General features: G+C 44.0%; 1 protein-coding gene across 3 annotated transcripts; it reads right to left on the reverse strand.

The window, feature by feature from the left end:
* Positions 1-395: 395 nt before the first annotated feature.
* On the reverse strand, positions 396-27,569 carry BDH2 (3-hydroxybutyrate dehydrogenase 2). Of its 3 annotated transcripts, XM_087434658.1 has the most exons (11): positions 26,130-26,278; positions 24,834-24,925; positions 23,636-23,714; positions 21,524-21,620; positions 19,449-19,557; positions 11,837-11,897; positions 9,884-9,997; positions 6,075-6,133; positions 5,391-5,483; positions 3,219-3,317; positions 396-1,741 (listed from the first exon to the last, which is right to left on the reverse strand). In XM_087434658.1, exons 2-10 carry the CDS (start codon positions 24,903-24,905, stop codon positions 3,264-3,266), a joined length of 738 nt encoding a protein of 245 aa, XP_087290784.1. In that variant the 5' UTR covers positions 24,906-24,925; positions 26,130-26,278; the 3' UTR covers positions 396-1,741; positions 3,219-3,263. The 3 variants fall into 3 exon arrangements, with proteins under 3 accessions (XP_087290784.1, XP_087290785.1, XP_087290786.1); XM_087434659.1 differs by lacking the exons at positions 396-1,741; positions 26,130-26,278 and adding an exon at positions 27,486-27,569 and having other exon boundaries at positions 2,919-3,317; XM_087434660.1 differs by lacking the exons at positions 396-1,741; positions 26,130-26,278 and adding an exon at positions 26,835-26,930 and having other exon boundaries at positions 2,919-3,317.

The raw sequence follows: 27,569 nt of genomic DNA on the forward strand, positions 1-27,569 counted from the left end.
AAAGGGCGAGAGATGAAAAGGAGCGTGTGTGTAGGGGATTCCATGCACATATGCATTAACTAGAGCATAAAGGGCAAGATGTGGAGGGCTAGAGGACAGTGGAGAGCAGTCCTCATTGTAACTCCTTGTGTGGCTGCCTCCTAGGTGGGCCACTGGGGGCAAGTTACTTAACCAGCCCGGATAAGCTTCCTCATCTGGAAAATGGTGAAAATGCCTATGTCACGGAAAATCTTAAAACAGTACCAAGCACATCATGGAGTCCCAATATAGTCCCCTCAATGTTTTCTCTTCCTTGTATAAGATTTTCCTTGAGAAGGAAGCATACATGTGCTGAGGGGACACTGGTAAATTCAAACCTTTTAGTCCTTCATACAAACCACAGAAAAACAAAAGAATGGATTTCTAAAAAGGCAAAGCGCTTTTATTATATTGACAAGATATACTTAACAACTTTATAAGGCTGCTAAAAACTCTTTAGAACTTATCATAATTGTGCTTTCTTTAACACATATAACACACAGCTCTAAGATACTGAGAACACCACTTCATCACACAAGTGCATATACAGGCAGCTCCCTTTCCCCACATACAGTGTTCCTAGGCTTTGTGTGAACAAGATGTAAATCCTTTTCCCCCAGAGGAAAAATCTGTTCTATCATTGGGGTTTGTCAGCAGCCTACAATTATCAGTAGGATTAGTAAAGAGTTGGGCATGAACCAGATATTCAACAATCTCTCATTACAGAACATATTCTGTAAATGTTTTAAATGAAGAAATGGTTTACATTATACTTGTAGAGCAAGGGATGTCAGAGATAATATAGTCTATGGGTAACAAACCCAGATACCTTCAGGGCCAAACTCAATGTGGGGTCTGTGGCACCTGGCAAGGGCAAGCCCAGCTGAAGGCATCAGATCACTGCAGGCCCCTGCGTCTCATCTCATGTCTTCATTCCCATCAAAAGAAACTGAAGAGATTAGGTTTAGGTGACTCAGAGGCTACAGAGCAAACATATTAATCAGAGTCAGTGCAGAAAACAGAAACCACTCCAGGCATTTAAAGCAGAAAGAGAATGGAATGAATTGTTGAAAGGGCTGGAAGTGCGGGGTCTAGGCTGGGCCTCCAGGACTGACTTTTAGAACACTAGGAACTGAACCACTGGGGAATGTACTATTTTTGCCTCAATCAGGAGACCCCACAGGGACTACAGAGTTCAAGAACAACCCTGAAGCTGTGACCCCGAGAAGCTGGGATCTGGAAGCTGCCTGGACAGAGAACACAGATGTTCCCCACCTCCCTTAACTGCCTCTGGACAGCCACAGAGCTGGTGATTCAACACGACAATGCTGAGTCAGGCTGTCCCTGCTGCTGTAAGGCCCTCCCAACACCCACAGTTCTGGAGACTGGACACTGGCATCTCTTGGACCTTCCTTGTCAACAGAAATTTGCCAAAAATAGCAGGGAGATGGCCTCTGCCTCATCCCTGCCTTCGAAATCTCAGGCAAGTCATCTACTTGCCAGACCCTAATTTTACATCCAGAACTCTAGCTGGAAGGGAGTCTAGGAAATATTTTAGCTTTCCAGTTTCTCCTGTACAAGAAGGCATAGGAGAAGCAAGTAGGAATGGATGGGAGGGCCAAACTTCCATATCCAGCACAGCAACTTTTGGTGTGGGCCCCAGGACTCAGACCTACATCACCAACTTTTTCCCACTTATTCTACAATGCCTTCTATGGAAATCCTGAAAAAAAATAACAATAAAGGCAAAATCTAGTCAATAGGGTTATAATTCTAAAGACCTTAATACACTGAAAAATATACATATACATATACATATAGAGGCCCATCTGCTCACAGCATAAAGTACTCCATAACATAAGCTTCAGTGTTCTGTTACTTCCCTTGATAAGAAGTTACAGAATTTGATTATGATACACCAAAAGAAATGCAAGTCATTTGGCCTAACTCCCTAATTTCACAAACTGGGAAACTAACATCCAAGATAAATTAGGTGACTGGTCTAGGTCACAAACCAAGCTGTCTGTGATCCAGTAGAGGAGCACCTGGTCCAGAAGCCTAAGGCAAATCTTACAATCAATGACTTATCAGGAATGATAGTCAAAATATCTTTTGCTGTCAATTTTAATTCATCTTCATCAACTGCATAATATTCCGCCTCATACATAAAATGTTATCCTTTCATTGTCCATTTAAAAAATTTCCTTGTTAATATTAATTAAGGTTCTAAGAGAAAAGACTAAGAATAACTGCTCATTTATTGAGTATCTATATGTGCATCATACCATTTGGCCTTTGAGGTAACAACAAATAAAAAACAAAGATAAAATCCTAAAACTAAAAGAACTGGAAAAAACTTCTCCCTAGTACTCTGTCATAGAACTGTCATCCATGAATTTACTTAAATTTTTTCTTGAAAATTTTATTTTCTTTAGTTTTGTTTCCTTTTATATGATTCATTTATATTTAATTATCTAGAGGCTATTTCTAAATTTTATGTCCTCTTGTCTGTTATCCTGGAATTTGCTGAAGAAATCTATACTTAAGCTAAAAAATATCGCTCAAACTGACAATACTGCCAGTTAGTTAACTATATGTTTTTTAGGCTCACATCAAATATCATTGTTTATTTTAATGAAGATTTTTTAAATTAGACTAAGAAAACAGTACGTAATTACAAGTGATGACAGCCATTAAGTATAAACACCTGATGATTATTTTTCTTTTATATAACAGACCAACATATAGTTCTGAATAGTCCTTTATTGTCCTTTTAATGTAGTTTAATGTAAGTTATTGAAGCCAAACTCCTTCCTACCTTTGGTGTTCATTTATAATAGTGTAAAAATTTTAAATTAGTATCCACTTTAAATTAGTATCCATTAGCATCCACAGACCAATGCAGAACTGAAAATATTTTAATATTGGGCAATAGAAATAAAATAGAAATTAATACATTTTTCTTTTTAAAAACTTCCTTTTCTTCATATTCATATTTTAATTTTATATGCTTACAAATTGAGGATTAAAAGCTATTCTTTTGCAGTGGTGTTATTAACCTACAATGATTTCACAAGAGATTAGAAGATTAATATATTTAAAGAATCAAACCCTAGTGAACAATGACATTATTAAAAAGGGCTTGTTTTCATTAATATACCATTAATAGGAAAGAGATGCTGAGTGAGTTTTCTTCATACCCTGTGGACAGGAAGGGCCTGCCTTGCCCTCGAGGAGACCCTGCCTCACAGGCTCCAGCCTCCATCGATGACGACAGGAGTCCCTGTCACGTAGGCAGACTGCAGGGACAGACACAAGGAGACAGAATGCTTAGCCAGATTTTACAGAGGTTGTGCTTCTTCAACTTTTCTACAACTGAGATAACAATTTACTCTCGTGGTTACAGAAAACTTCATTTAACAAATAGAATTTAGGAAAACTGGAATTAAGTTTTGGGTGATTTGAAACTGCTGAGTGTTCTTGTGACCTGGAACTAACTGGCCTCTAGCTGGTGTTTGAGCACACATCACATTCTAAGCAGGGGCTGTTACGTGTTTGGTCTCAGATTCAGAAAATTAAGCAGTTTGGTGATACATAGCCATTCTCCAAATTAGGATAAAGTGTAGGCTAAAACAGCACATTTTCATTTTGAAACTCATAACTATTCTAAACTAGCTGAGTTTTATGCCATTAATAAAGAGGAGTGTGTCAGTCATAAAGTGGTGATGTCAATTAACAAACAAAACTTTTTAAAAAGATAGTGTATATTTAGTTGATCAATATACACAGGTAATTCCAGGAGCTGAAGCATGCTAAATGTGTTTTTTAAGTTTATGTGAATAATAATTATCTATTAAACTATGAAAAATGTTCTATACTATTTTTAGACATCTAAATCTGTATAAAACTAAAGGAGTTAAAAAACATTAGTGTTTTTTGCCACAGAATTTTTCATTTTCCAAAGAATTAAAGCTGAAGTGATCCTTGTGATAGAGGTTCAACAATCTTTTAACTTAAACATGGATAATAAAGACAAATTTGTGTTCTAAGTTTTAAATTCATCTAACGCCCGAGACAATGGAAGAGGCAGGAAGGAAAGACATAATAGAAGTACAGAAATTTTTAAAGTTCAGTATATGAAAACTGATCATATAAAGCAAATAAATCAGTTTACCAAGAAACAACCCCAATTCCCCCCAGTTGTTTTAAAAGGCAAGTTCTCGGTCTTACGTATGGACTCCTCTGGGCTCCTCTAAAAGGCCAAAGTTCCTTCTGTTGCACATTTCAAGCCAGAACATTTCCAAATATTTGGTAACCTAAGCTCTGGCTAAACAAGGACAATTTAGCTTATCAGCAGTACTGGCAAATCAAATGAGCTCTTCTGGAGATATGGATTCAGAGAAATCACAAAAGCCAGTGGACTTGCTCCATTAGTCATTTATCTAGCAATTTCCCCAGCTATTAACAGCTGTTGTTAATAGTTCTGACAAGTAGTAACCGCTCTGTCATTAAGACATTTCAACCCCTGTATCTGTCACATTCACCAGCCACCCGGTGTGCACCAGGTTCCTGTAGAGAGGAGCCGACTGATCAGTGACACAATACATTAGGTTCCCAGGGCATGTAATATTCCAAGACATAACACAGGGAGATGTTCTTGTGCTCTATTCCTTATAAATATAGTTTCTGCTTTTGCAGTTGTACGCCATTTAAAAATATACAATAGCCATTCAGGAAGAAACTGATTACTAAATAGATGCAACGTGGAAAGAGAAAGAATTAGGAATTTCCATATAAGATGACAAACAGTAAGAAGTCATAGGAAAAAAGAGCCAGTGGGATTCTTCTAAACAAGCTGCCAGTAAAACTAAGAACACCAGATGCCAATTCTGTGTCACCTGGACACAATTAAATCTGGTTAACTCTCCCTATTTCACCAGAAGCCCTCATGATTTTGGAGGTTCATTTGTTTGATTAAATCAAATAAATAAAAAAACAAATAATTCATTTGGTTGATTGTTGATTAAATGTAATGATTTAATTACATTTATTTAATTACATTTAAAGGTTTCCCCAATTGTAATTTTTGAAAGCAACTGTCTCTCATAAAATTGAACAATTTAATTTTTTTCAATCCTCCATTTTATTTGCTAGAAGTTTTACTGACATGTAAAGTTGAGTGGGGAAGAGTTGTTGGCTCAGATCAAAGTGGCCCTTCTTTGAGCAAATTAATCAGCACTTATCCCTAGCTTGTAAATGCAGCATCTTAACATATATATGCCATAACTCTCTAAAATGACATTATTTTGCTGAGCAAGTTGTGGCCCAATGTGATTGAGGATAATGACCTCCCTGGGAAGAACAGCGCTTACTTCATCAGAAGCCAGATACACGCAGAGCAGGGCTATTTCTTCTGCGGTTGCAAATCTTCCCGTCTTCTGTCTCTTTAGGAAATCGCTCAGTGCCTGTGACCAGAAACCAAACCAGACATCAGTGATGCGAGCTGAGGTGTGAACTCACCTGCAACTCCTTCAGGAGGTCAAAGGCAAGAGGAATCTACAGAGGCACCACTGGCTTGCTGCCTTGATTACTCACGCATGACACGTAATACATGAGAATATCATTACTATCGTTAATTGTGGGCCAAGCAGGACTATGGTGACGCCCAAGCTGCTCAAATATTTGTGTGACACTAAAGCCTGCAGACACTGTGACAGGTCAGAAAATTAATATTAAAGAAAAGGGTTTTTAAATTTTTTTGAAAATGTGGTAAAATACACATAATATAAAATTTATCATCATAACCATTTTTAAGTGTGTACAGTTCAGTAGTGTTAAGTACATTCACATTGTTGTGCAACCAATCTCCAGAACTCTTTTCATCTTGCAAAACTGGAACTCTCTACCCACGAAACACTAACTCCCCAGTCCCCCTCTCCCGGCTCCTGCCACCCACCCTTCTACTTTCTGTCTCTACGCGTTTGTCTATTCTAGGTAAGGAAGAGGGCAGTTTTTTTAACCAGAAGATTTAAACACATTTAAAATAGCAGACATACCTCTTCAGGGTTTGGTCTGGCTTGTATTCTTTCTTGCAGAGATGGGGTATCAACTGTACCTAAATCAAAGGGGGACATTCAGCTTGGTTACTTACTTAGACTGAAAAAGAAATTGACAATTAAACTTCCTTTCTGTAGGATACAGTGATCAGAGAAATCCTCTCCATGACTTAGAATGACATTTTCACCTCTCCCTGCCTGCCCTTTTATTAAATAGGCTTACAACTTCTTTACTAACATTTCTGTGATTTTTAAAAGCACAGACTGTAATTCTCTGTGACACGAGGCAGGAACTCGGGGTGAATCCCCAGCATTGTAGTCCCGTCACATTGACATGATGCTTTATGGACTATAGGTACTTTCACAGTTATTATCTCAGTGATCCTCACAACAGCCCTGAGGGGTAGATAAAACCATACAAGTTCTTCACCAGTACAAGGACCCAGGTTGTCTTCAGGATCTCAAAACCATTCTTTGCTGTCAAGTCACTCTGAATCCTCAGGGACAACTCCATGCCTGTCACAGTCCTCGGCTCTAAATTTTCCTCATTATCTTTCCTATTTTCATAGGCTTCAAATTCCTATTTTAACACTGTTTCATGTTTCTCATCAAAAAATATAATTTATAATATTTTACTTTAAAAAGAGAAAAATAAGAATGACACTAAAATTTTTTAAATCCCGCTTAGTTCACGATCCTACAGAGCAAGTTCCCCAGACTTTTTTGTTAACTTATGTAATCTGTAAATTCTCTACAGAGGGCCTTTTTCTGGCTGACAGTACTCCAGGAGACCACATAGTCTTTGTGAGGTCATAAAAAACGATTTTGCAGTCAGCCCTCAGCTCCATCTTTAGACCATGCTCCTGAGAGTGCCATAGATGTGATGTTTGCTCGGAAACCATTTCACCATTAATTTTATCACCATTTGCCATGTCTCAGGGGAGGCTGGGAAGCTTCAAAATCTGCATGTTCTGGCTCCTTTCTGTTTAACAGCCCTTTCTTTAGCTTTTCTCTCCTCTCTCATTTTACTCTGAGGGGCAGCACTCTCTTCTGAGTGGAAATTGCCTTTGCCACATCTCCTGGTTCATTAGAAACATTTTTCTACCTTCCACGTTACTGCAGCCAATAGTGTTGATAAAATTTCTGAAACCACATAACAAACATCCCCTTGTATCCAGTTTCAGATAACATTTTCCTCATTTCCCTCATCAACAGCCTCCTTAAAGTCCCACATTTCACCAGCAGTGTGCTCAAGGCGCCTTAAGCTTCTCTAACACTCTCCTCCAAATCCCTACAGCTTTTACAGCTTCCTCCCACTGGGGCGCAGGAGCGTCACATCTTACATGTGGCCGGTATGAATGGCTATTAAATGAAAGCTGTGGAGCAAGCCTATGCCTTCTGTTTCATTCCACTGTCACCTGCCTCTGCTGTGTCGATGGCACAGGCTGACACACCATGCTACTGTCCACACAAGTCGTGTTGACAAGCCGTGACTCTACAGCCCTCAGCACCATCCCAGACACACTCATTCTTCATCACGTTTCCTTCTGGGACTGGCTCAGTGAGTCACAGCTAGTTCCTTGTTCCAGAGAATTTGATGACATATTTTCCAATCTTCTGAAAAGTAGAGTTACTAAAACAATCACATTTTCCAAAACATTGTGCCATTTATTCTATGGGGTACATGGCACCAAGAACAGCAAGACTCAGGTGTCACCAGTTTGTATGTTAAAATCCAGTGAAACCGTCTCTCCTGTATTCTCCTTTTTCTTAGTGTTACCGATGTTTATCTTTTTAATCCAACGAAAACTATACACAACACCTCAATAATGGGAATGCTGTAGCTTGAAGGTGACAAGAAATTTTCGCATATTGAGGTATATGGGGTAGCTATTTTGGTTTAAAACTGATTGGCTTGAACTAAAAAAGCCTGACTTATGGCCTATCAAACATCTGCCTTAACCATTCAAGAGTGCATTAAGCATTATCTCAAAGTAAAAGAATGCACTCTTTGAACGTAAGGATGCATACTTCCCCTCCTACGCCCACCAGTATCCACCAGTATGGTAAGTCGGTAAGCCCTATCAGTGCTCCTGAAGATAAGTTCTCTTTCCCGACTTCAGGGTCATGTTGACCTGCTAATCTGCAACTGAGTACCTCTCTGAAACTTTGAACATGTATCCTGGGCATGTTTTATGTGTGTTCTTTGTTCTAAAAAGGTATAAAGCTCTAGTGAAGACTATGCTTCTCTGGAACACTTTCTTCCTTTGTGGAGACTGCCTTCCTGGGCTAGTCCTCACCCTGGCTCAAGTAAATCTCACCTTATCTCTCTTATCTATATAATGGTTATTGGTTATTTTGTGTCAACAAAAGGTATTTAGTTGTTTTCCCTGTTTAACCAATAAATCAGTGGTTTTCAACCTGAGGGGAGACCAGGCTGGGTTACATCAGAGTCTCCAGTGGGACTGTCCAGACTACTCCCCACCAACTCCTTCCCCAAATCCTAGCATGCCCTTCAGGTTCTGAAAGGTCCCACAGGTAATTTTGAAATGCTTTCCCTCCACAACCCCAGAACCAGTTGTGAACCACTGAGAGAAACCTTGATCCTGGATATGCAATATCATTTCTTCTCAGAGAGGAAGTTAATAATTCTTCTTAGGTACCTGTGCTCACTTTGGTCAGTGGAGCCAGGTGAAAGGGCATCTCTATTTAATAGACACACCCACTGATATTAAGAAAATGAGGGGGGCTGGCCCCGTGGCTTAGCGGTTGGGTGCACACGCTCTACTACTGGCAGCCCGGGTTCGGATCCCGGGCGCGCACCGACGCACCGCTTGTCCGGCCATGCTGAGGCCGCGTCCCCCATACAGCAACTAACAGGACGTGCAACTATGACATACAACTATCTACTGGGGCTTTGGGGAGAAAAAGGTGAGAAAAAGAGGAGGATTGGCAATAGATGTTAGCTCAGTGCCGGTCTTCCTCAGCAAAAAGAGGAGGATTGGCATGGGTGTTAGCTCAGGCCTGATCTTCCTCACAAAAAAAAAAAAAAAAAAAAAGAAAGAAAATGAGAAGTTATTCCTAAGAAATAAGTTATTGGAAGCTTTACTTTAGACATATTGAATGTCCTTTCTACTAATAATAAGTTCTGCTTTTCTCCTTTCTTTTATGAGAGGTCAGCACGCTTTTTTGGTAAAGAGCCAAACAGTAAATATTTTTGGCTTTGAGAACCATTTGGTCTCAACTCTGCCTTTGTAGCATGAAGCAGCCATTGCCGATAGAGAAGCAAACTGGGTGTGCATGTGCTCCAATAAAACTGTATTTACACACAGGTGGTGGGCCGGATTTGGCCTGCAGGCCATAGTTTGCTGACTCGCTAATCCCTCCTTTTGATTCCTGGGCCAACCCAGGTGATTTACATGGCAGAGCCTCTGTGTCCTGGGAGGCTCCTCTTACTTTCTTCTGCTGTCCTGGGAACACGGTCTAATTTTCATCTTTCCCTTGACAAGGTCATCCCTGGTCTGCTTCGAAAACAGCAAGCCCTGGCGAATTATGTCTCTTAACCACGCAGTTTAGAATTGCCCCCACGCACATGAGGAGCCTTTAAACTGTTTGCCTCTGTGGCTCATTCCTGATGACTTAGGATCTCTCTCCCAACTTACCGTAACAAGCCTAGACTCTTTTTCTTTTGAACTTTCCCCAATGACAGGACACAATATAACAGGTGGTGAACAAGCTCATGTAGATCTCTCAGTGGCACCTGGGAAGTCAGGAAGGACAAGTTCACAGCCCAGAGGAGCCCAACTCACCTGGACACACACAGTTGCACCTGATCCCCTGCTGGATGAAGTCTGCAGCCACGGACTTGGTGAGGCCAATCACGGCCGCTTTGGTTGTGCTGTACACACATCTGTTCACAACTCCTGAGGACGAAGGGAAGGTTCGACAATTGAAGGAATAAAAAACATAGCCTCCATTAGAAAGGGAACACAGATAACTGTCCCCAGTAACCAGTGTCATGCTTCCTCCACCTAATCCTTTTTAAAAATTGACATCAGGTTTTCTCCCTTAATAGAGCTAGTTTCTGAATCTGGGAAAATAACACCATTATTGGCACAACTCAACTGAGGCTTAGGTGTTGAGATGCTGCACTTAAATGACAGCAGGGGTCTTAGTTTTTCATCATCAACTGGGAGAACCCTTAGGCAGATTCCAAAAGAAAATTAGGGCAAAGCAAAGCACAAACAAAAAACCAAGAGGCTTGGGCATTTCTTTGTATTCCTGTCTTGTGCAGGCTTAACGTGTGTATCCTTGCAAAAAGAAGGAATGTTCTCTCAGCAGTAGCTACTGCATTTTAAACTGGCAAATCCATGTGTGCCAGACTGTGCCTTTATCTCCATTTTGCACTGCAATCCTGGCCCTTCAACCTGGCTTCTGGTTTAGGGCCTAGACCAACTGTCTTTGTGAAGCACTCCCCAAGCCCACCGGCAGAGTTTCTTCCTGCATTGTGACAGCACTTCCTACGAAGCTCTGTTATGATATTATCACACTGTGGAAGACGTGCATTTGCCTGACTCTTTCCCCCTTTTGGACTGTGAATTCTTTTGGGGCAGAGGCACACACTGGTTCTTCAATACATCTTTTTCTTTTGGTGAGGAAGACTGACCCTGAGCTAACATCTATTGCCAATCCTCCTCTTTTTGCTGAGAAAGACTGGCTCTGAGCCAACATCTGTGCCCATCTTCCTCTATTTTGTACGTGGGATGCTGCCACAGCATGCACAGTGGTGTGTCCATCTGTGCCCAGGATTCAAACCTGCAAACCCAGGGCCGCCAAAGCAGAGCACATGAACTTAACCACTATGCCACACAGCTGGTCCCCAATACATCTTTTTGATTAATTAAATGAATAAATGTTTCCTTCTCCCAGTTTGATCTTCATCTCCATATCCATTAGAAAGAATGAAAGGGACAGCAAAGCAAACAAACTTTTATTTAATTTTATGACTGGTTCACACTGATGGTGCTCAGGGCAGGCCACCCCAAGATGCACCACTCTGGCATGCAGATTATTTCAAGCTGAAGACAATAAAGACTCAGAAGACTCAGGAAGAACTTTTGAATTTCTCCTCCCAAACTGCCCAAAGAATTTCACATAGATCTGTTTCAGGAAGGAGCCAGTACCATATGATGGCTGTGGTCTAATGTAAAATAAGATGCTGCGATAGGAAAGGGAGGGCACCAAGACCATTTTATCAAAATTTCTGTCTCTCTCTGGCCACATTCTTTATAGATGGCCCTGAAAAGAGTTGTCAGACAAATGTTTGCATTTCTATCTCCCTGTGAATTGTCTTCTTCCCCTCTGAAATCCCAAACCACTACCCCTCCAACACCTTCCACGCCTTTAGCTACAATACTTAAGCAAGCAGCTTAGACAGAGGGACGAGTTGCTCATTTCTGAGTTTCTCACATGTATACATGTTATTAAACTTGGTATTATTTTCTCCTGCTAACCTGTCTTTTAATTATTCGGCCAGCCATAAGAACCTTAAGGGAAAGGGCAGAGCGGGGGAATTCTCCCTCTTCCCCAACAACATCTAAGGTGAAAGGACTGGTAGTTAAGGAACTTAATACTAATTTTAAAAAAGCACTTTCGAAGTTATGTGTGAGTTTTATCATCTCTGCTCTGCTTGTTCTCAAAACTCTTAGCTGGTGAAGGTGTGTGAACATGTGCATCATGACCCCAGAGGAAGACAGACCCACCTTTGATGCTGGAGGCAACAGAGGACATGTTGATGATGTTGCCAGATTTCTGAGCAAGCATCTGCCAAAACAAAGCAAATACAAAACAAAAAAAAGTCACTCTACAGGCTAAAAATACTACCTCTTTAAAAGATTTGCATTTACTTTGGGTTTGTGGAACCATCTTATTAGCTGTTAACATCAAGCAGTCTTCACAGCCGCCCATCACTGCTGGGGACTGATGTGGTGCATACTCTCGCTGCAGGAACATTTCCCAGGGGATTACGCCTTCCCATCACAAGAGCATCAGCAAGGCCAAGAATGAGCTCTGAGCTGATGGAACGCAAATGAATGTTCACATTTACTGTGTGTTCCTGAGGCTGGAAAACTCTCCCGCCAGTGAACACATTGTTTGTTGAATACCTACGGTGGTTGGGTTCTGTGTAGGTCCAGGAGATTCAAAGATAAGTGACACAGTCTCTGCCTATAGAGAGCTGCCAGTCTGATTGGAGTGGCTGACATAACCAGCGTTCAGAGACAGCAAGGACCTTCGCAGAGAAGCGGTGGTGGGTGGTGGGAAGGGACCAATCCACCGCCAGACACTCAGAGGAGGGCTCCTGAGGAGGGAATATGTGGGTCAATTTTTCAAAACTAGAGAGTTAGTGTAACCTCAGGCCCTCTAGGACCAGCTCAACCGACCTGATCTTATAAACAGAGTAATTAAGAGTTGTTTTTCAGGAACTGAGAGACCCCCTTGTCCAGTTCAGGCCAGTTGAGACCACCAACCCATCAACTGGGCCTGTGCAAATGTCCATTAAGTGACCTTTTTGACATCAAAGGACTGAAAACCCCACCCTCAGATCATGGTAATGCTGCCATTTGTGAACATGAAGAGGCATAAAGCTTGTGCAGATGATCAATTACCTCACTTCTCCTCACCTCCAATCATCTATCTCCACGCTTCAGATCACCTTGACCTTTGTCCCATAAATTTTGCCCCAAGCCCTGGATCTGGGAGACAGATCTGAGAGCACATGCCTCCTGTCTCCTTGCAGATTGACCTAGCAATAAAGCTGTTTTCTTTTCCCAAATCTGATGCTGTAATAATTGGATTTTTTAATGCACATTGGGTAGGAGAACCCCATTTTTGGGGTTCTCACTCTTCTCTGGCAGTAATATCAGCCAGAAAAATAAAAGAGAAGAGTTTTGTAGGGAGAGAGAACCATAGGTATAAAGGCTCTATCCTGGAACTGGGGGGAAAGGATGGGTCTGGCTGGAATGTAGGGCCTGGGGTGAAGAGGCTGCAGAGGCCAGCAGGGGCTAAACTTAGGAATTTGTCTTTCCCCTGAGGGCCATGTGGTGACAACGAAGGGTCTAGTGCAGAGGAGGAGAGGTATGTTTCCATCGGGGGATTACAGATTACTCTGGCACCCGTGGCGGAAACGACTAGAAGCTGAAGCAGTGATTTGGGAAAGGAGTGGTAAAAGCGGAGATGCAGAGGGCGGGACTTGGTGTGGTTACATGCAGTGAGGGCATGCCTCCCCATCTAGAGCAGTGTGTCCTAGAAACACCTCCTTTGGAATTCCCCCACTGCAGTGTGAACTGTGAGAGAGGAGGTCTGTGGCTGTTTTGTCCTCCTAGACAGGGCACACAGTAGGCAGTCAACATGTTTTGATGCATCAAAATCTCCTGAGGTGCTAGTTTAAAGTGCAGATTGCTGGACCCTGCCCCAGACCTAAAGAAATGTATAATGAAAAAAGCTGCTATGAATTAAAAAATATTTTCAAATGAACTTACACTTTATTAATTATAACAAGTATGTATGTGTGGGAGATCAAAATTGGCCACCCTGAAATCTCTCTCTCTTTTTTTAAATTAATTAATTAATTAATTTTTCCCCCAAAGCCCCAGTAGATAGTTGTATGTCATAGCTGCACATCCTTCTAGTTGCTGCATGTGGAATGCGGCCTCAGCATGGCCAGAGAAGCAGTGTGTCGGTGCGCGCCCGGGATCCGAACCCAGGGCCGCCAGCAACGGAGCATGCGCACTTAACCGCTAAGCCACAGGGCCGGCCCTGAAATATATCTCTTTACCTTAATTATTTTCTCTGATGGACATTTGGCCTCCCCCAAACTGCCTAAAGAATTTCACATAGAAGACCTGTTTCAGGAAGGAGTTACTACCATATGATGGCTGTAATCTAATGTAAAATAGATGTTACAAGAGGAAAGCCACCAAGCCACTCTTATCAAAAATTCTGTCTCTCCCCAGCCTCATTCTCTAGGTGGCCCTGAAAAGAGTAGCCAGACAAACATTTACATTTATAAGGGAAATCTCCATTTGTAAAGGTATCTCCCTCTCTGTACTAGGAAGAGGGGGGATGACCTCATCTCTAGAAACTTGTCAATGTGGAAGGTGAGGCTTTAAATCTGCATAATAACCTTACTCTTGTTGACTGTGCTTTTCTGGTAATCTCCCATAACTGACGCCCCCCACCCCCAACATGCTCCTTTGTCTTTGGCTGAAGATAGTACTTAAGATGAGAATCTCTGCCATTTTTTTGAGAAACTCAGTTTCCCTGGTTTCTCCCATGTATACATGTTACTAAACTTGGTCTTATTTTCTCCTGCTAACCTTTTTTTTTTTTTTTTTGGAGGAAGATTGGCCCTGAGCTAACATCCATGCCCATCTTCCTCCATTTTATATGGGACACCACCACAGCATGGCTTGCCAAGCGGTGCGTCAGTGTGCTCCCAGGATCCGAACCGGTGAACCCCGGGCTGCCACAGTGGAGCGCGCGCACTTAACCACTTGCGCCACCGGGCCGGCCCCTAACCTGTCTTTTAATTATTTAGCCAGCCATGAGAACCTTAAGGGAAAGGGTGGAGGGGGATTCTCCCTCTTCCCTAAGATATGTTTTCAAGATAATATATGTACATGCAAGGGCACGGGTACTCATGAATATTTGGGGGGAAGCAGCAGGAGGTTGAGAGAATTCCTGCCTACTGGGCACTAACTTCTCATGGAAGTCAGAGGCTGGGAGGACGACTATAAAGAGCAAGGGGAGATGGTGGACACAGAGAGTGGAGAAGAGTCAAAAATCACTGCCAGGAGGAAATGGAAGAATACCAACTCGAGAACAGAAGAAGGAAAACCAGGACATGCTCTGTCATGAAAATCAAGTGAAGAAAAGTTTCTAAAATGGTGGGGTCTCGACAGGCAGTGTAAAGGGTCCAGAGAAAAAAATCCCTTCCATTGGGGTGAGTTTCTCCAGCACTTTCAGACAAAGACTTGCAGGAATGGAGAAGGTGAATGATCGGATGGATCAGGGACGAGCTTGCCAAGATTGTACGTCTCTTTATGGTCTTCTTCTTACTTTCTGTTTCAATACTTAGCTACTAACTGTACTAAAAGCAAAGAGTCTTGGGGCCGGCCCTGTGGCTTAGCAGTTAAGTGCGCACACTCCGCTGCTGGTGGCCTGGGTTTGGATCCCGGGTGCACACCAACGCGCCGCTTGTCGGGCCATGCTGAGGCGGCGTCCCACATGCAGCAACTAGAAGGATGTGCAGCTATGACATACAACTACCTACTGGGGCTTTGGGGAAAAAAAGGGAAAAAAAGGAGGAGGATTGGCAATGGATGTTGGCTCAGGGCCGGTCTTCCTCAGCAAAAAGAGGAGTATTGGCATGGATGTTAGCTCAGTGCTGATCTTCCTCACAAAAAAAATAAATAAAATAAAAGCAAAGAGTCTGAAGCATCCTATGGCATAGTGCTGGATGCACTGAAGGACACCGGGAGAGGCTGAGGTGACACGAGCAAGCCAAGGAAGATGGAGGGGATAAAATATTTAACTCAACTTGTTTGTCTGTATAATAAAGAGAATCATAATGAAATGGGGTCCTCATAAAAAAGACCTGGAAAATTAGTAAAGTATAATGGTGTTGAAAACTAGCCTTAAAATTATTCTTTCTTATCCATTTTAGCAAATAACCCATTTTAATTTATTTTTCCAGTTTTGTTGAGATATAATTGACACATACAACCCATTTTTAATACATATATAATACATATAGCCCACCTTAATATATAAAAATGGGCTATTAAGTAAGTTCAGTCTCCAATCTCCTGAAATGCAATGATCTCTCAGGCAAGCTGTAGAATTTCGCACCTAGAGATGCTGGTGCTGCCCCAACACTGGCACCATCCACTCAGCAGGTCTGTCGGCTGATGCGCGAGCCCAGGTCCTCGCCTCCCTCCATGCTGCTTTCCTACCAGCTCAGAACCTGCTGTCTCCGTGTGACGCTCCTCATGGCTGCCATGCAGCAGCCCTCTGTGGCCAATACAAACTTTAAAGTGCAGTGCCTGTACATAGTAATGCCACAAGACTGATCTCCCAGAAATGCAGGCGGGGCTACAAAGGTCTCTAAAGATTCCCTCTAGTCAGGCCTACTCTTGACCCAGCTCTTCTGTTCCCCTCGATCAGAACTCAGCTCCTAAACTTGCAGACCTTGGCTACTTGGGTCTTCAGTGATTCCATGCCTGATCCCCCCTGGACTGACAACCTAGATTCATTTATTCATTCAACCAATGTTTGCTAAGCACCTCTGTCTGCTAGGGACTCTTCTAAGATACAGCAAAGGAGGAAAAAACCCCAAATATCCAAGACCTCCCCGGACCCTTGCTATAATGGATCTTCTCTTCTAGTGGGCCTTGGATTCTGCACTGACCTCTTCTTACAGTATTTTCAATTTGTGCTCTGCCTTTTGACTGATTTTTCAGTCTTAGAATGGTTTTCTGTTATGTCTATCCATGAACAGAAATTTCCTGCAAGTGTTCCTATGTTTTGACCACCTGACCTTTCAGATCTGCCTGGACTCCAAATCCTGGCTTCCTCTGGAAAGTTCTAACCAGGTATACGTGTGTCATGGTTAATGGACACCGAGGATCCTAGACAATTAGGGCTGGAGGGGATTGTGTAATCTATCACCCTCACCCTAAACAGAAGCAACAGACACTGAGAGAGCCCAAGTGCCGTCTCCCAGGGCACCTGGCGAGTGAGGGACAGAGCTCAGGCTGAGCCCAAGGTCTTCTGACACCAGAGTCCGAACTCAGGATCCGGCTGGTTAGGGTCACCTTAACAAGTGGCACTGACTCCTGATTCCCCACCCCAGTCATTAATATTTCTTGGGATTTTTTTTTTTTTTTTTTTTTACAAATGAGTGTCATTGGCTCATATGGATCACTGTTGAGATGCTTTAAATCATAGGCAAACTCACTAATTTGCAAGTTAGCGTTTGATATTTTAAAAGTTAACACTTACAAGTTTAAATTTCAGCTCCACTGTGCCCACACCGCGTCCCTCCCTGATGCTTGTACAGCACTCCAGACGTGAAGGAGGCTGGTCTCACACAGGGGTCTCACACGTCTTACCCACTGTGCCCACCACGTCCCTCCCTGATGTTTGTACAGCACTCCAGACGTGAAGGAGGCTGGTCTCACACAGGGGTCTCACACGTCTTACCCACTGTGCCCACCACGTCCCTCCCTGATGCTTGTACAGCACTCCAGACGTGAAGGAGGCTGGTCTCACACAGGGGTCTCACATGTCTTACCCACTGTGACCCAAGCTTTCCCCTTTTACCATAGCCTCGGCTTCTCCCCAAATCCTGTGGTAAGGATCAGTCTTCAAAAATGCACCCAGGTTCTGAATAACGTAGATTTTCATGAACTCCAAATAGGCAAAAAAAGGCGATTTATATTTTAAAGAAATTTGCTAGTTCAACATTCTGTGGGCCCATGCAAAGATGGCTTCTATACACTAAACAAGTAGATTAAAAGCAAATTCCTGGGCCGGCCCAGTGGCTTAGTGGTTAAATGCGTGCGCTCCACTACCTGCGGCCCAGGTTCGGATCCCGGGTGCGCACCGATGCACCGCTTCTCCGGCCATGCTGAGGCCAAGTCCCACATGCAGCAACTGGAAGGATGTGCACCTATGACACAACTATACTGGGGCTTTGGGGAAAAAAAGGAGGACGATTGGCAATAGACGTCAGCTCAGAGCCCGTCTTCCTCAGCAAAAAAAAGAGGAAGATTAGCACGGATGTTAGCTCAGGGCTGATCTTCCTCACACACACACACAAAAAGCAAATTCCTTTGTTACTAAGTCAATTTTTCTCACTTTCCTTTTAGCATTCATCTGTGTCCTTCTTGACATTACGTTGAATGTTCAGAGCAAAGTATCAGCCCTGCTGTGCCATTAGAAAGCTCTTCCCCTGCCCCGGGTCGGGCAGCATTCAGGACACGAGTCATCTCATCCAGCTGGGATGTATAGGAAGAGTGGCTCTTCTGTATTTCACTAGGGTATAACTTACAACCTTGAACTGAGCTGGTTCTGTACTCAGTCAACCCGTTTCATTGTCTGAGCCCGTGCTGTCCACTACTGCTGGCTTATAAACTCACTTGAAGTCAATGTTTCATATTTATACCCCTCTCCCCCAGGGCACCTGGTGTGTGTTTTCTATCAAAAGGCACCTGGGGCCAGCCCGGTGGCACAGCAGTTAAGTGTGTGCGCTACACTTCGGTGGCCCGGGGTTCACAGGTTTGGATCCTGGGCGTGCACGGACGCACCGCTTGTCAAAGCCATGCTGTGGCAGCATCCCATATAAAGCGGAGGAAGATGGGCACGGATGTTAGCTCAGGGCCAATGTTCCTCGGCAAAAAGAGGAGGATTGGCATCGGATGTTAGCTCAGGGCTGATCTTCCTCACCAGAAAAAAAAAAAAAAGGTGCTTAATGCTTATTTGTAAAATAAAGTGAATAACATTGATGAGCTGTGTGAAGGCTGGAGAATTCAAGAGTGGCCAACTCAGGAGGAACACTCTCTCTTCAGCACACACAGTCTCTCAGCTCTCTGGAACCTCTGTGGCTCAGTGCAAGACAGGAGTGCAAGGAGGATGCTCAGGGTACAGAAAAGCAGTGGGGTGCATCCATCTTGAGAGCGTGTGCCCAGTCTTGGCTCTAACCACTTGCTAGTTATGTGACTTGAGCAAGTTTCCCAACCTCCTAGTTTCCCCCTCAGTACAGTGGATGGGATAAAGTAGTACCTACCTGATTGGCTTGTTGTGGGCCCGCAGGCCTCCTTGCTGTCCCTCTCCCTGGAGGCCTCTCCCCAGACAGCTGAATGGTTAGCTCCCTCACTTCATTTGGCCTCAATGGAAATCCCATCTTAGCAGTGAGGTCCTGGCCTTACTGATAACAGAGCTTCTTTTTTCTTCACAGCACTTATAACCACCCCACATGTTACATGTTTATTTGATTATATATTATCCTGCCTCACCTCTCCAAAATGGAACCTCCCTTACAGAAGTGACTTTGTTTAGTTCTCTGATTTCCCTTTTGCACTTAGAATGGAGCCTGGCATGTAGAAACTGCTTAATAAATATTCTTTGAATGGGTGTGCTGGAAGGTTCGATGAGTTAATTTATATCAAATGCCTTGGTATTCACGTTCACTACATGTTAGTCATTATGTTAACTATTATTACTCCTCAGCACACGTGGGGATTCTTTCAGATGCCCAAGATGCAGACCTGGAGACTAATGTGGTGCTCATCCTAGCGATGGTGGTCATCTTACTTTAGGGAGAAATGCCTTGATCATCAGGTACATGCTGCGGACGTTGAGACTCATTGAGAAGTCCCAGTCTTTCTCCTCACAGTCCAGGATGGTGCCATGATGGACAAACCTGGAAGAGTGAGTAAACGATGGGGAAAATGATCATTCGAAGAGACTTCTATTCCATTTTCTTACTATTTTTATTGTCATTTATTGACTTAGACTATTGTCCCTTCCCTAACCAAGACTTTTAACAATTCAAACATAGTATCACTTGGTACATTAGGTAAGTAAGTGTCTCAACAACTTAAGCTAAAAAAATTTGTTATTTGAAAACAGGATCCTTCTTTTAAAAGAATAAGGCAAGAGTTTGGAGCCACCAAACATAAGCAGCTCTATACCAAAAGCACAGGAAACATCAACGCCATTGAAAACAAACATGAGGACACCTGCCCTATTTGACGCCTATGTCAAGAGCTACAGCGCTCTCAGGTGGCACAGATTTAGCATTCTCGAGGGAAATCAAAGTTGCAGGGAAAACAAGTATCTCATCTTCTCGGGGCAGCAAAGTAATGTTGCTACTGTACAGTTCTGGCAGATTGAGTAAACAAAGCAGAACAAACAAAACTCGTAACATAGCCTCCAGCTTTTCCAAGTCACATTTCCTCAAGGAAGCCTTCTAAACAATGGAGTCCTAATTGATTCCACTGTCTCCTGGACCAAAATTATGTAATTACTTATAAAATATTGCTGGTTGTGATTCCTATGTACCACTGTACCTCCAGTTTAATCAAATGACAGCAAGAACCACATGCTATATTTCTATCTCTCTTACTTTGCTGAAAATTTAATAGATGCTCAAAAACTAATTTTGCTAGTTGATTTTTTCATGGCTCTGGGTATATTCTCATATGAGAGATGAGCAGGTTATTTATAAAATAGATCAACCCAAATCGTTGCTTTAATTTGATTTCCCATACATTGTAACACATGATAAACTATATGGATAGACTGAGATGTTTTTCATCCTGAAACATGGTTAGGAAGAATCATAAAAATATATTAGGGGGCTGGCCCAGTGGCGCAAGCAGTTAAATGCGCGTGCTCTGCTGCGGCGGCCCAGGGTTTGCAGGTTCGGATCCTGGGCACGCACCGCTTGTCAAGCCATGCTGTGGCAGCGTCCCATATAAAGTGGAGGAAGATGGGCATGGATGTTAGCCCAGGGCCAGTCTTCCTCAAGAAAAAAGGGGGAGAATTGGCATCAGAGGGTAGCTCAGGGCTAGTCCTCCTCACAAAAAAAAAAAAAAAAATTAGAAGGCCCTAGGAGTTTTCTATCAATGCCGCAGTATGAATGTAACACCACGTAACAAAAGTGGAATGTCAGACTGTGTCTACTTAGTCTTGTGAGAGCCTCACCTGTCCTGTCTCCACTGTCACACCTAAGAAGGGAGTGAGCACTAGCACTCGCTGTCCCTGCAAGCCGCTCCAGATCCAGCCTCTCGGCCTCCCTGCGTAAATCAGCAAGTTGGGTACTGCCCTATTAAGTTCAATTAAGCCATTCTCTTTGTGCTGTATACAAAGGGACAGAATGAAACTTCTTCGGCTGGGAGTAATTGTCCCAATAAGAAACGCAGTGCTTAGGAGGTGTAAAGGATTGCCAGATGCTGGGCCAAAAAATTTGGAACATTTGCATTTCAATAAACTGAGTACTTGGCTTCTGGTAGATATACTTTGCTTTAAAGACACTCCTGGAAAACAGTTTTTCATTTTGTTTTATAAATCCTAGTGGAACATCAGTGACAAGTGCACTGGTGTGAGCCTGTTCCCAGCCTCGGGACGATCCATAGCTTTGGACTGGTACCAGTTGTCTTGAGGATCCTTAATTGCCTTTAGGCCCCAAGCCCATGTCAACTCCATGGCTATCTTACTTGCCGAATCTTACTTGTAATAAAAATTCTGTCAAAAATCCAGCTATATTTCCTAAGGAATATATTAGGATTCACAATGAATTATCTCACCATGTCATCGAAATTCTTTTAATAAAAGACATAGAAAACTTTCTGTAAGGAGAGTGCAATTAAAAAGTTACGAATTACCCCGCAACATTAAAGAGAATGTCAAGTCTCTCAATTTCACTGGCAAACTGATCAATTTGTTTCTTCTTTGTGACATCAAGGACTCGAGTTTGAATGCCTGAAAAACAAAACAAGGGACACTATTTACTTATACCCATAAAAAATGTTTAGCCTGAAGAGGTAGCTTCTGAAGTATGAAGAGTGCAGTGTCTGTTCATTTAGGCTTCACAGGATTGTTGACCACTCGTAGGGTCTTAAGAATCTCATTAATAAAAATCTTAAAGTCCTCCCCATCTTGACCTCCCAATAACACACCTCTCTCTCCCCCTTTCTCTCCACTCTCTAAATTGAATAATAAAGGTCTTGTCTGAGAAAGGACTTCACAGTGAAGCATGAATGATCTATGTTAGAAGCACCCCTGTGAGACAGCAGGAATAACTGGGAGCAGGGGCGCTGTAGCCCACTCCTCCCCAGAGGTGGAGGCCCTGCCACAGGAACCCTGACTCCTGTCTGAGCAAGGGGTGGGGAAGGGCAGGGCAGTGAGACAGGAAACTGTTCCCATTTGTGTGCTTTACCTTCATGTCAATTGCATTATTTATCAGAAATGACTTTGTTGGTCAAGGGTATCATCACTTATTTCTGGACTAAATTGCAAGAACCAGAAATGAGGGGCCAGGAAAAGGGATGAAACACTTGAAGGCTAGACATGAGAGACCTGGCATGGGGTCTGAGAGACACTCTGTACCAGTTACTAAATAATCCCAAACATTCTTCAATGAAAGACACAGTCATTATTTTTATGTTTTTAAAAAATATATGGTTCATTTTATTATTGTCTCATAGATATAGAAAGAATAGATAACAAACAAAGAAAAGAGAGGTTTCAGAAAGACTTCCCTCCCTTAGTGCTTTTCCAGTACAACAGCTTTCCTCTGACTTGGAAAGTCACTGACTTGATACATAGCTCAATAATTTGGGTACTCTCTTAGGGTTTCTGATCATATGTGACTTTAGGGCTGAGCTGTCCCCAATATGGTAGCCACCAGTCACATGTGGCACTTGAAATGCAGCTAGTTGAAACTGAAACATGCTGTCAGTATACAATACACATGAATGTCAAAGATTTAATATGAAAAAAGAATGTAAAATATTCCATTAATAATTTTTTGGGCCGGCCCCGTGGCTTAGCGGTTAAGTGCGCGCACTCCGCTGCTGGCGGCCTGGGTTGGGATCCTGGGCGCGTACCTGACACACCGCTTCTCCGGCCATGCTGAGGCCGCGTCGCACATACAGCAACTAGAAGGATGTGCAGCTATGACATACAACTATCTACTGGGGCTTTGGGGGGAAAATAAATAAATAAATAAAATCTTTAAAAAATAATAATAATAATTTTTCATATTGAGTATGTTAAAATAATATTTTAGATATATTGAGTTAAATATGATATATTAGTAAAATTAACTTTCACCTGTTTCTTTTTACTTTTTAAACGTAGCCACTAGAAAATTTAAATCACACATGTGGCTCACATCGTTTTTCTACTGGACAGCACTGCGCTGAGGCTGAGAGGAGGGGCACAGCAGGGAGAGTTGTCATCATAAGTTATAATTTTGTAACTAGGTACTGAATCCTTCAACATGTTGGATAAATAAAAAAACTTTAAGTATACACCTTAAAATTTTGTTTATAAATTTAAGTATAAAGAGTTTTGTCTGTAGGTTCACAGAATATAGATTCGATATCAAAGAATCAGGCTCTAAAAAGAAGGCTGGTGGAGCTGAGCAGCCAAGGAATTTCCTTTCAGCATGTGAGCACTGTTTTTTTTGTTTTTTTTTGTGAGGAAGATCAGCCCTGAGCTAACATCCAATGCCAATCCTCCTCTTTTTGCTGAGGAAGACTGGCCCTGGGCTAACATCCATGCCCATCTTCCTCTACTTTATACAGGATGCAGCCTCAGCATGGCTTGATAAGCGGTGCGTCGGTGCATGTCTGGGATCCGAACCTGCGAACCCCGGGCCGCCAAAGTGGAGCGCACACACTCAACCGCTGCACCACGGAGCCAGCCCAGCACTGTTTTTTATAATACCTCGTGGACTCTGGATCCCAAGTTCAAGATGCTGAGTTGCTTACCCGGGTACTTTTCCAGTTCCTGAAGTGTGGACTCATTGATATCTGTGGCTATGACTTTGGCACCTTCTCTTGCAAAAGCCTGGTAGACACAACGCACAAATAAACCCTTTGTTGACTTGGTTAAGCTGCTCTCACGAATAGAAAGTCATTTAGCCTTTTCTTTCTATATCTTATTTTCACTGCTGTTTTTCTTATAAAATGGGTGGAATTTCAAACTATCTAGTCTCACTCACCCTTCCGTTATTATTTTTATCATTAATTAGAACAACGTGACATACATGGCGCTTCTCATCTGACTTTGTCCCTTTAAGTAATATCAAATAAAATAGTTTTTTTAAAAAACTAGGATTCTGTTATTAACATCTCTCAAAATACTACTATGCTGTGATTTGATAGCCCGTATTCCATTTATGAGCAGGTGATTAAACTCCAAATAATGAGAAAAATGGGTTATTTCAACACTTTTCCTCCTAAGAGTACACTAGTGTTTTCATAAATGTCAAACCATATCCTACTGTTATATTTAAGGTGTATTATTAGCTCAGGTGAGGAATACAATGTGCAAGAAGTTGTTATAAATTAGAAGGTAAAGGTAATCTGACAGTGTTATCACTCTGGAGTTCTGAACTGACATGATTTCAGACAGCTATGCACTGCTGTAGGGCCCCTGCAGTAAATTTATTATGGTGAAGAGAAACTGAGGCACAGAACTAAGTTTCGCAGAGTCAAAAGTTATGAGATCATAGGGCCCGGCCCGGTGGTGCAAGCAGTTAAGTGCTGCGCTCCGCTGCAGTGGCCCGGGGTTTGCCGGTTCGGATTCCGGGAGCGCACCTACACACCACTTGTTAAGCCATGCTGTGGCTGCGTCCCATATAAAGTAGAGGAAGATGGGCACGGATGTTAGCCCAGGGCCAGTCTTCCTCAGCAAAAAAAGAGGAGGATTGGCATTGGATGTTAGCTCAGGGCTGATCCTCCTCACGTAAAAAAAAAAAAAAAAGTTATGCGATCATAATAAACATGTGGGGTGTACCTTCCTTCATCTGCCTGGGATCAGGAGTAGCAACTTTTATTTCTGTAACTTAAGACAACAGAAGCACAAAAGCCAATAAAAAAAGTAGAGCAGAATTAAATAACCATGAGATCTGTCTGCATAACTTAATACCTCAACAGTTAGTGAGCAAACGAGATAAGAACTTACTAAGGCAGCTGCCCTGCCGATCCCCTGAGCAGCAGCTGTCAGGACGATGACCTTCCCATCAAGTCGACCCATAATGGAACCTGCGGTTTGAACTACAGACACGTGTGTTTAATGGCTACACTGTAGCACCTGGCCCTGCGCAGTAACATCTATAACATCTAGAAAGGCTGGGTCAATGTACTCCTTTAAGAACTTGAAGACAGCACCATCTGAATTCTCCAGGAATGCTCACTCTAGACACCAGCTTTGTACATCAAGACCACTTGGCTCAACCCACTGAAGTGATACCTGGTAACAGACAGACACTGGACTTGACCCACCTTTCGGTTTCTTCAGAACCCATAGAAAACAGCCTCTGATGCTGATCCAGCAGAGGTAGAGTCCTCCCCTCCCCACCACGCTCCTCCCCACTGTCCCCGCACCACTGCTGTGACATGGACATGTCCTCCCTGCTTTCTCTCCTGTAAACTTCTGTTGGGGTTTGCACTATCAATCATGTATGGTTTTTCCTCGTCCCCTGGAAAGATTTCACCATTGGCCTCACAGAGTCATTGAACAAAAGAGCTGGAAAATCAAATCATGTCCAATACCTCCATTTTACAGATGAGGACACTGATCTGGCCTGCTCAAGGTTAGAGAGGCAGTCAACGGCAAAGCCAGAACTAAACTCAGGTCCCCTGACTCTTTTGCTATGTGAACATTCCTCCCCATAACAGTGCTGATCCTCTTCTCAAGTTTAAGCATGCAGTAGAAACACTTTAACAGACACAATCAGTAATTTTTGAAAGGGAGGACTGAGAAACTCTGACAAGGGAAATAGGATGTGCATCACATGTTTGACCAGTGCTGACTGTAGACTGCAGGGTGAGAGGAATGGCTAGTGATGAGGTTGGGGGTGGTGAGGAGTCAAATGATGATCAGACGATATTGTCTTCAAGGAACCAGGTTCCTTCTCTTACCCTGCTGTCCTTGTTGTGTGCCTGTCACCTCACACCAAGTCACAAAATGGCTGCTATGTCCCAAGGCATCATATCCGCATTCCAGGCACACACACAGAAAAAGGGAAAGCGCAAAAGCCAAAGGTCTTTCTATCCAAGAAGATTTTTGGATAAACCTCATAAATTCCAGCCCACGTTTCATTGGCCAACGCTGGCAGTAAAGGAGGCTAGGAATTTGAGAGTTCTGTTGTCCACTGCTTATAAGGTGAAAGGCAGGGGAAAGTGAGTGGGTGGGTGTTGCGGGAACCCCGGCACAGCGCACGCAACAACAGGCTACACACACCCCCTGCTCAGTTACCTGCCCGACAAGGAACAGGCAGCCAGTCTTGCCCGGAGGGCTCCCCGATCCAGTCCCTTCTTTCTGAACTGCTCCCTGCCCTCTTCAGCCAGACTTCTTCCCGCGCCCCGTGAGCGCCGTCCTCTGAGGCCCCCGCCCGGCTCCGCCTGCTGAGCGGGGACGCCGGGACTCCGGGAGCGCGCGGGCGCAGACCGGCCGCAGGACGAGCGGGCGGGGCGGGGCGGGGCCGAGGCGCGGCTGCCGCGGCGTAGACGAGGCCGGGGCGAGGCGGGGCTGGAGTGAGCGCGCGTCGAGGACGGTGAGGGGCGGGGCCGCGGCTGGCGCCCGCGCGCTCACGGCAGACAGCCCCGCCAGGACCTCGCACCGCCTCCTGCCCGCGGGCCCCGGAGACCCCGTGGACGGCGGGGGGCGCCTGCCCTCCAGGCCCCGACCCCCCCGGCGGACCCGAGGCCGCGTTCCCGGCCCCGCCGGCGCGCGCGGGGAGGAAGCGGGGCGGCCATGGGGGCGCCTGGCTGAGCCCCGCAGGCCGGTCCCCGCGGGCCCCGCTCTCCCTCGGCGCTCCGGCCGGCCCTTCCGGCCTCCCCGGCCGCTCGTCTCCGCCCCAGCGCCGCCCTCCGCGCCCACGGCCGAGCCCCCGAGTGGGCTGCCGGAGGTCTCCGCCGCGGCCGCCACGTGCACGGTTTCCCCTTCTCGCAGGAGCTTCACCTTAAACACGGGAGGAGCTGAGCTGTCGTCAGTATGGACTCCGGAAAGGAGGGGCGGCCCGTCATCTGCGCCCGGCCTGAGCGCGGCGGCGACGCGCTGTCCCCCGGCGCCTGTGACGCCGAGCGCGGAGCGCGGAGCAGCCCGCGCGGGACGCCGCGCCCGTCGGCCGCCCTGCCTGTCTGGGCCGGGTTCTGGGGCCGAAGCCTTACCGTGAGATAAACTGCGCTACCACACTAAAACGGAGTGTGGGGGATAATGAGTGCAAATGTCCTGAAATGGCAAAACAAGGCCACTCTCAGTAAATCCAATGTGAAAAGCTCACATGATGGCTTTCTTACTCAACACGGCAATCGAAATGTTAATTTTTGATTAGCAGAGACACAGAGCATTTTCAGGAACTCTAGCTCCACAAGCGACGAAGGAAAATGTTCACTTAAGACACTGTAAAATCCTCTCTTCTTTGGCTATTTTGAAAAACCTACTAATATACCAGAGTTCCAAACTTGTTAAAAACGCATCCTTATCCTGATCTAACCGCTAAGATCAATCCTGAAATAAGTAACGTGCAGAACAAAGCAACATCGAAAAATTAAACCTCTCCTTTTCCCAGTCCACTTAAAGTTTCAATTTAAAAATATCAGGAAATCTTACGTTAGAGCAGCAGGTGGATGGCGCGCGCCAGGTCAGTGCGAGAGCAACAAACGGAGACCCGTGTGCAGACGAGGCAGGTGCTTG

Source organism: Ceratotherium simum, chromosome 8 (assembly GCF_057802395.1).
Source record: "Ceratotherium simum simum isolate JZ-2026a chromosome 8, ASM5780239v1, whole genome shotgun sequence".
NCBI lineage: Eukaryota > Metazoa > Chordata > Mammalia > Perissodactyla > Rhinocerotidae > Ceratotherium > Ceratotherium simum.

Excerpts from the sequence above, each read along its gene's own strand:
- BDH2 (XM_087434658.1), bottom strand. The coding sequence starts at position 24,905 with ATGGGTCGACTTGATGGGAAGGTCATCGTCCTGACAGCTGCTGCTCAG. Across the intron at positions 21,621-23,635 it reads GGAACTGGAAAAGTACCCGG|GCATTCAAACTCGAGTCCTT; the intron begins GTAAGCAACTCA and ends TTTGTTTTTCAG. Across the intron at positions 11,898-19,448 it reads TCAAGGCATTTCTCCCTAAA|ATGCTTGCTCAGAAATCTGG; the intron begins GTAAGATGACCA and ends TTGTTTTGGCAG.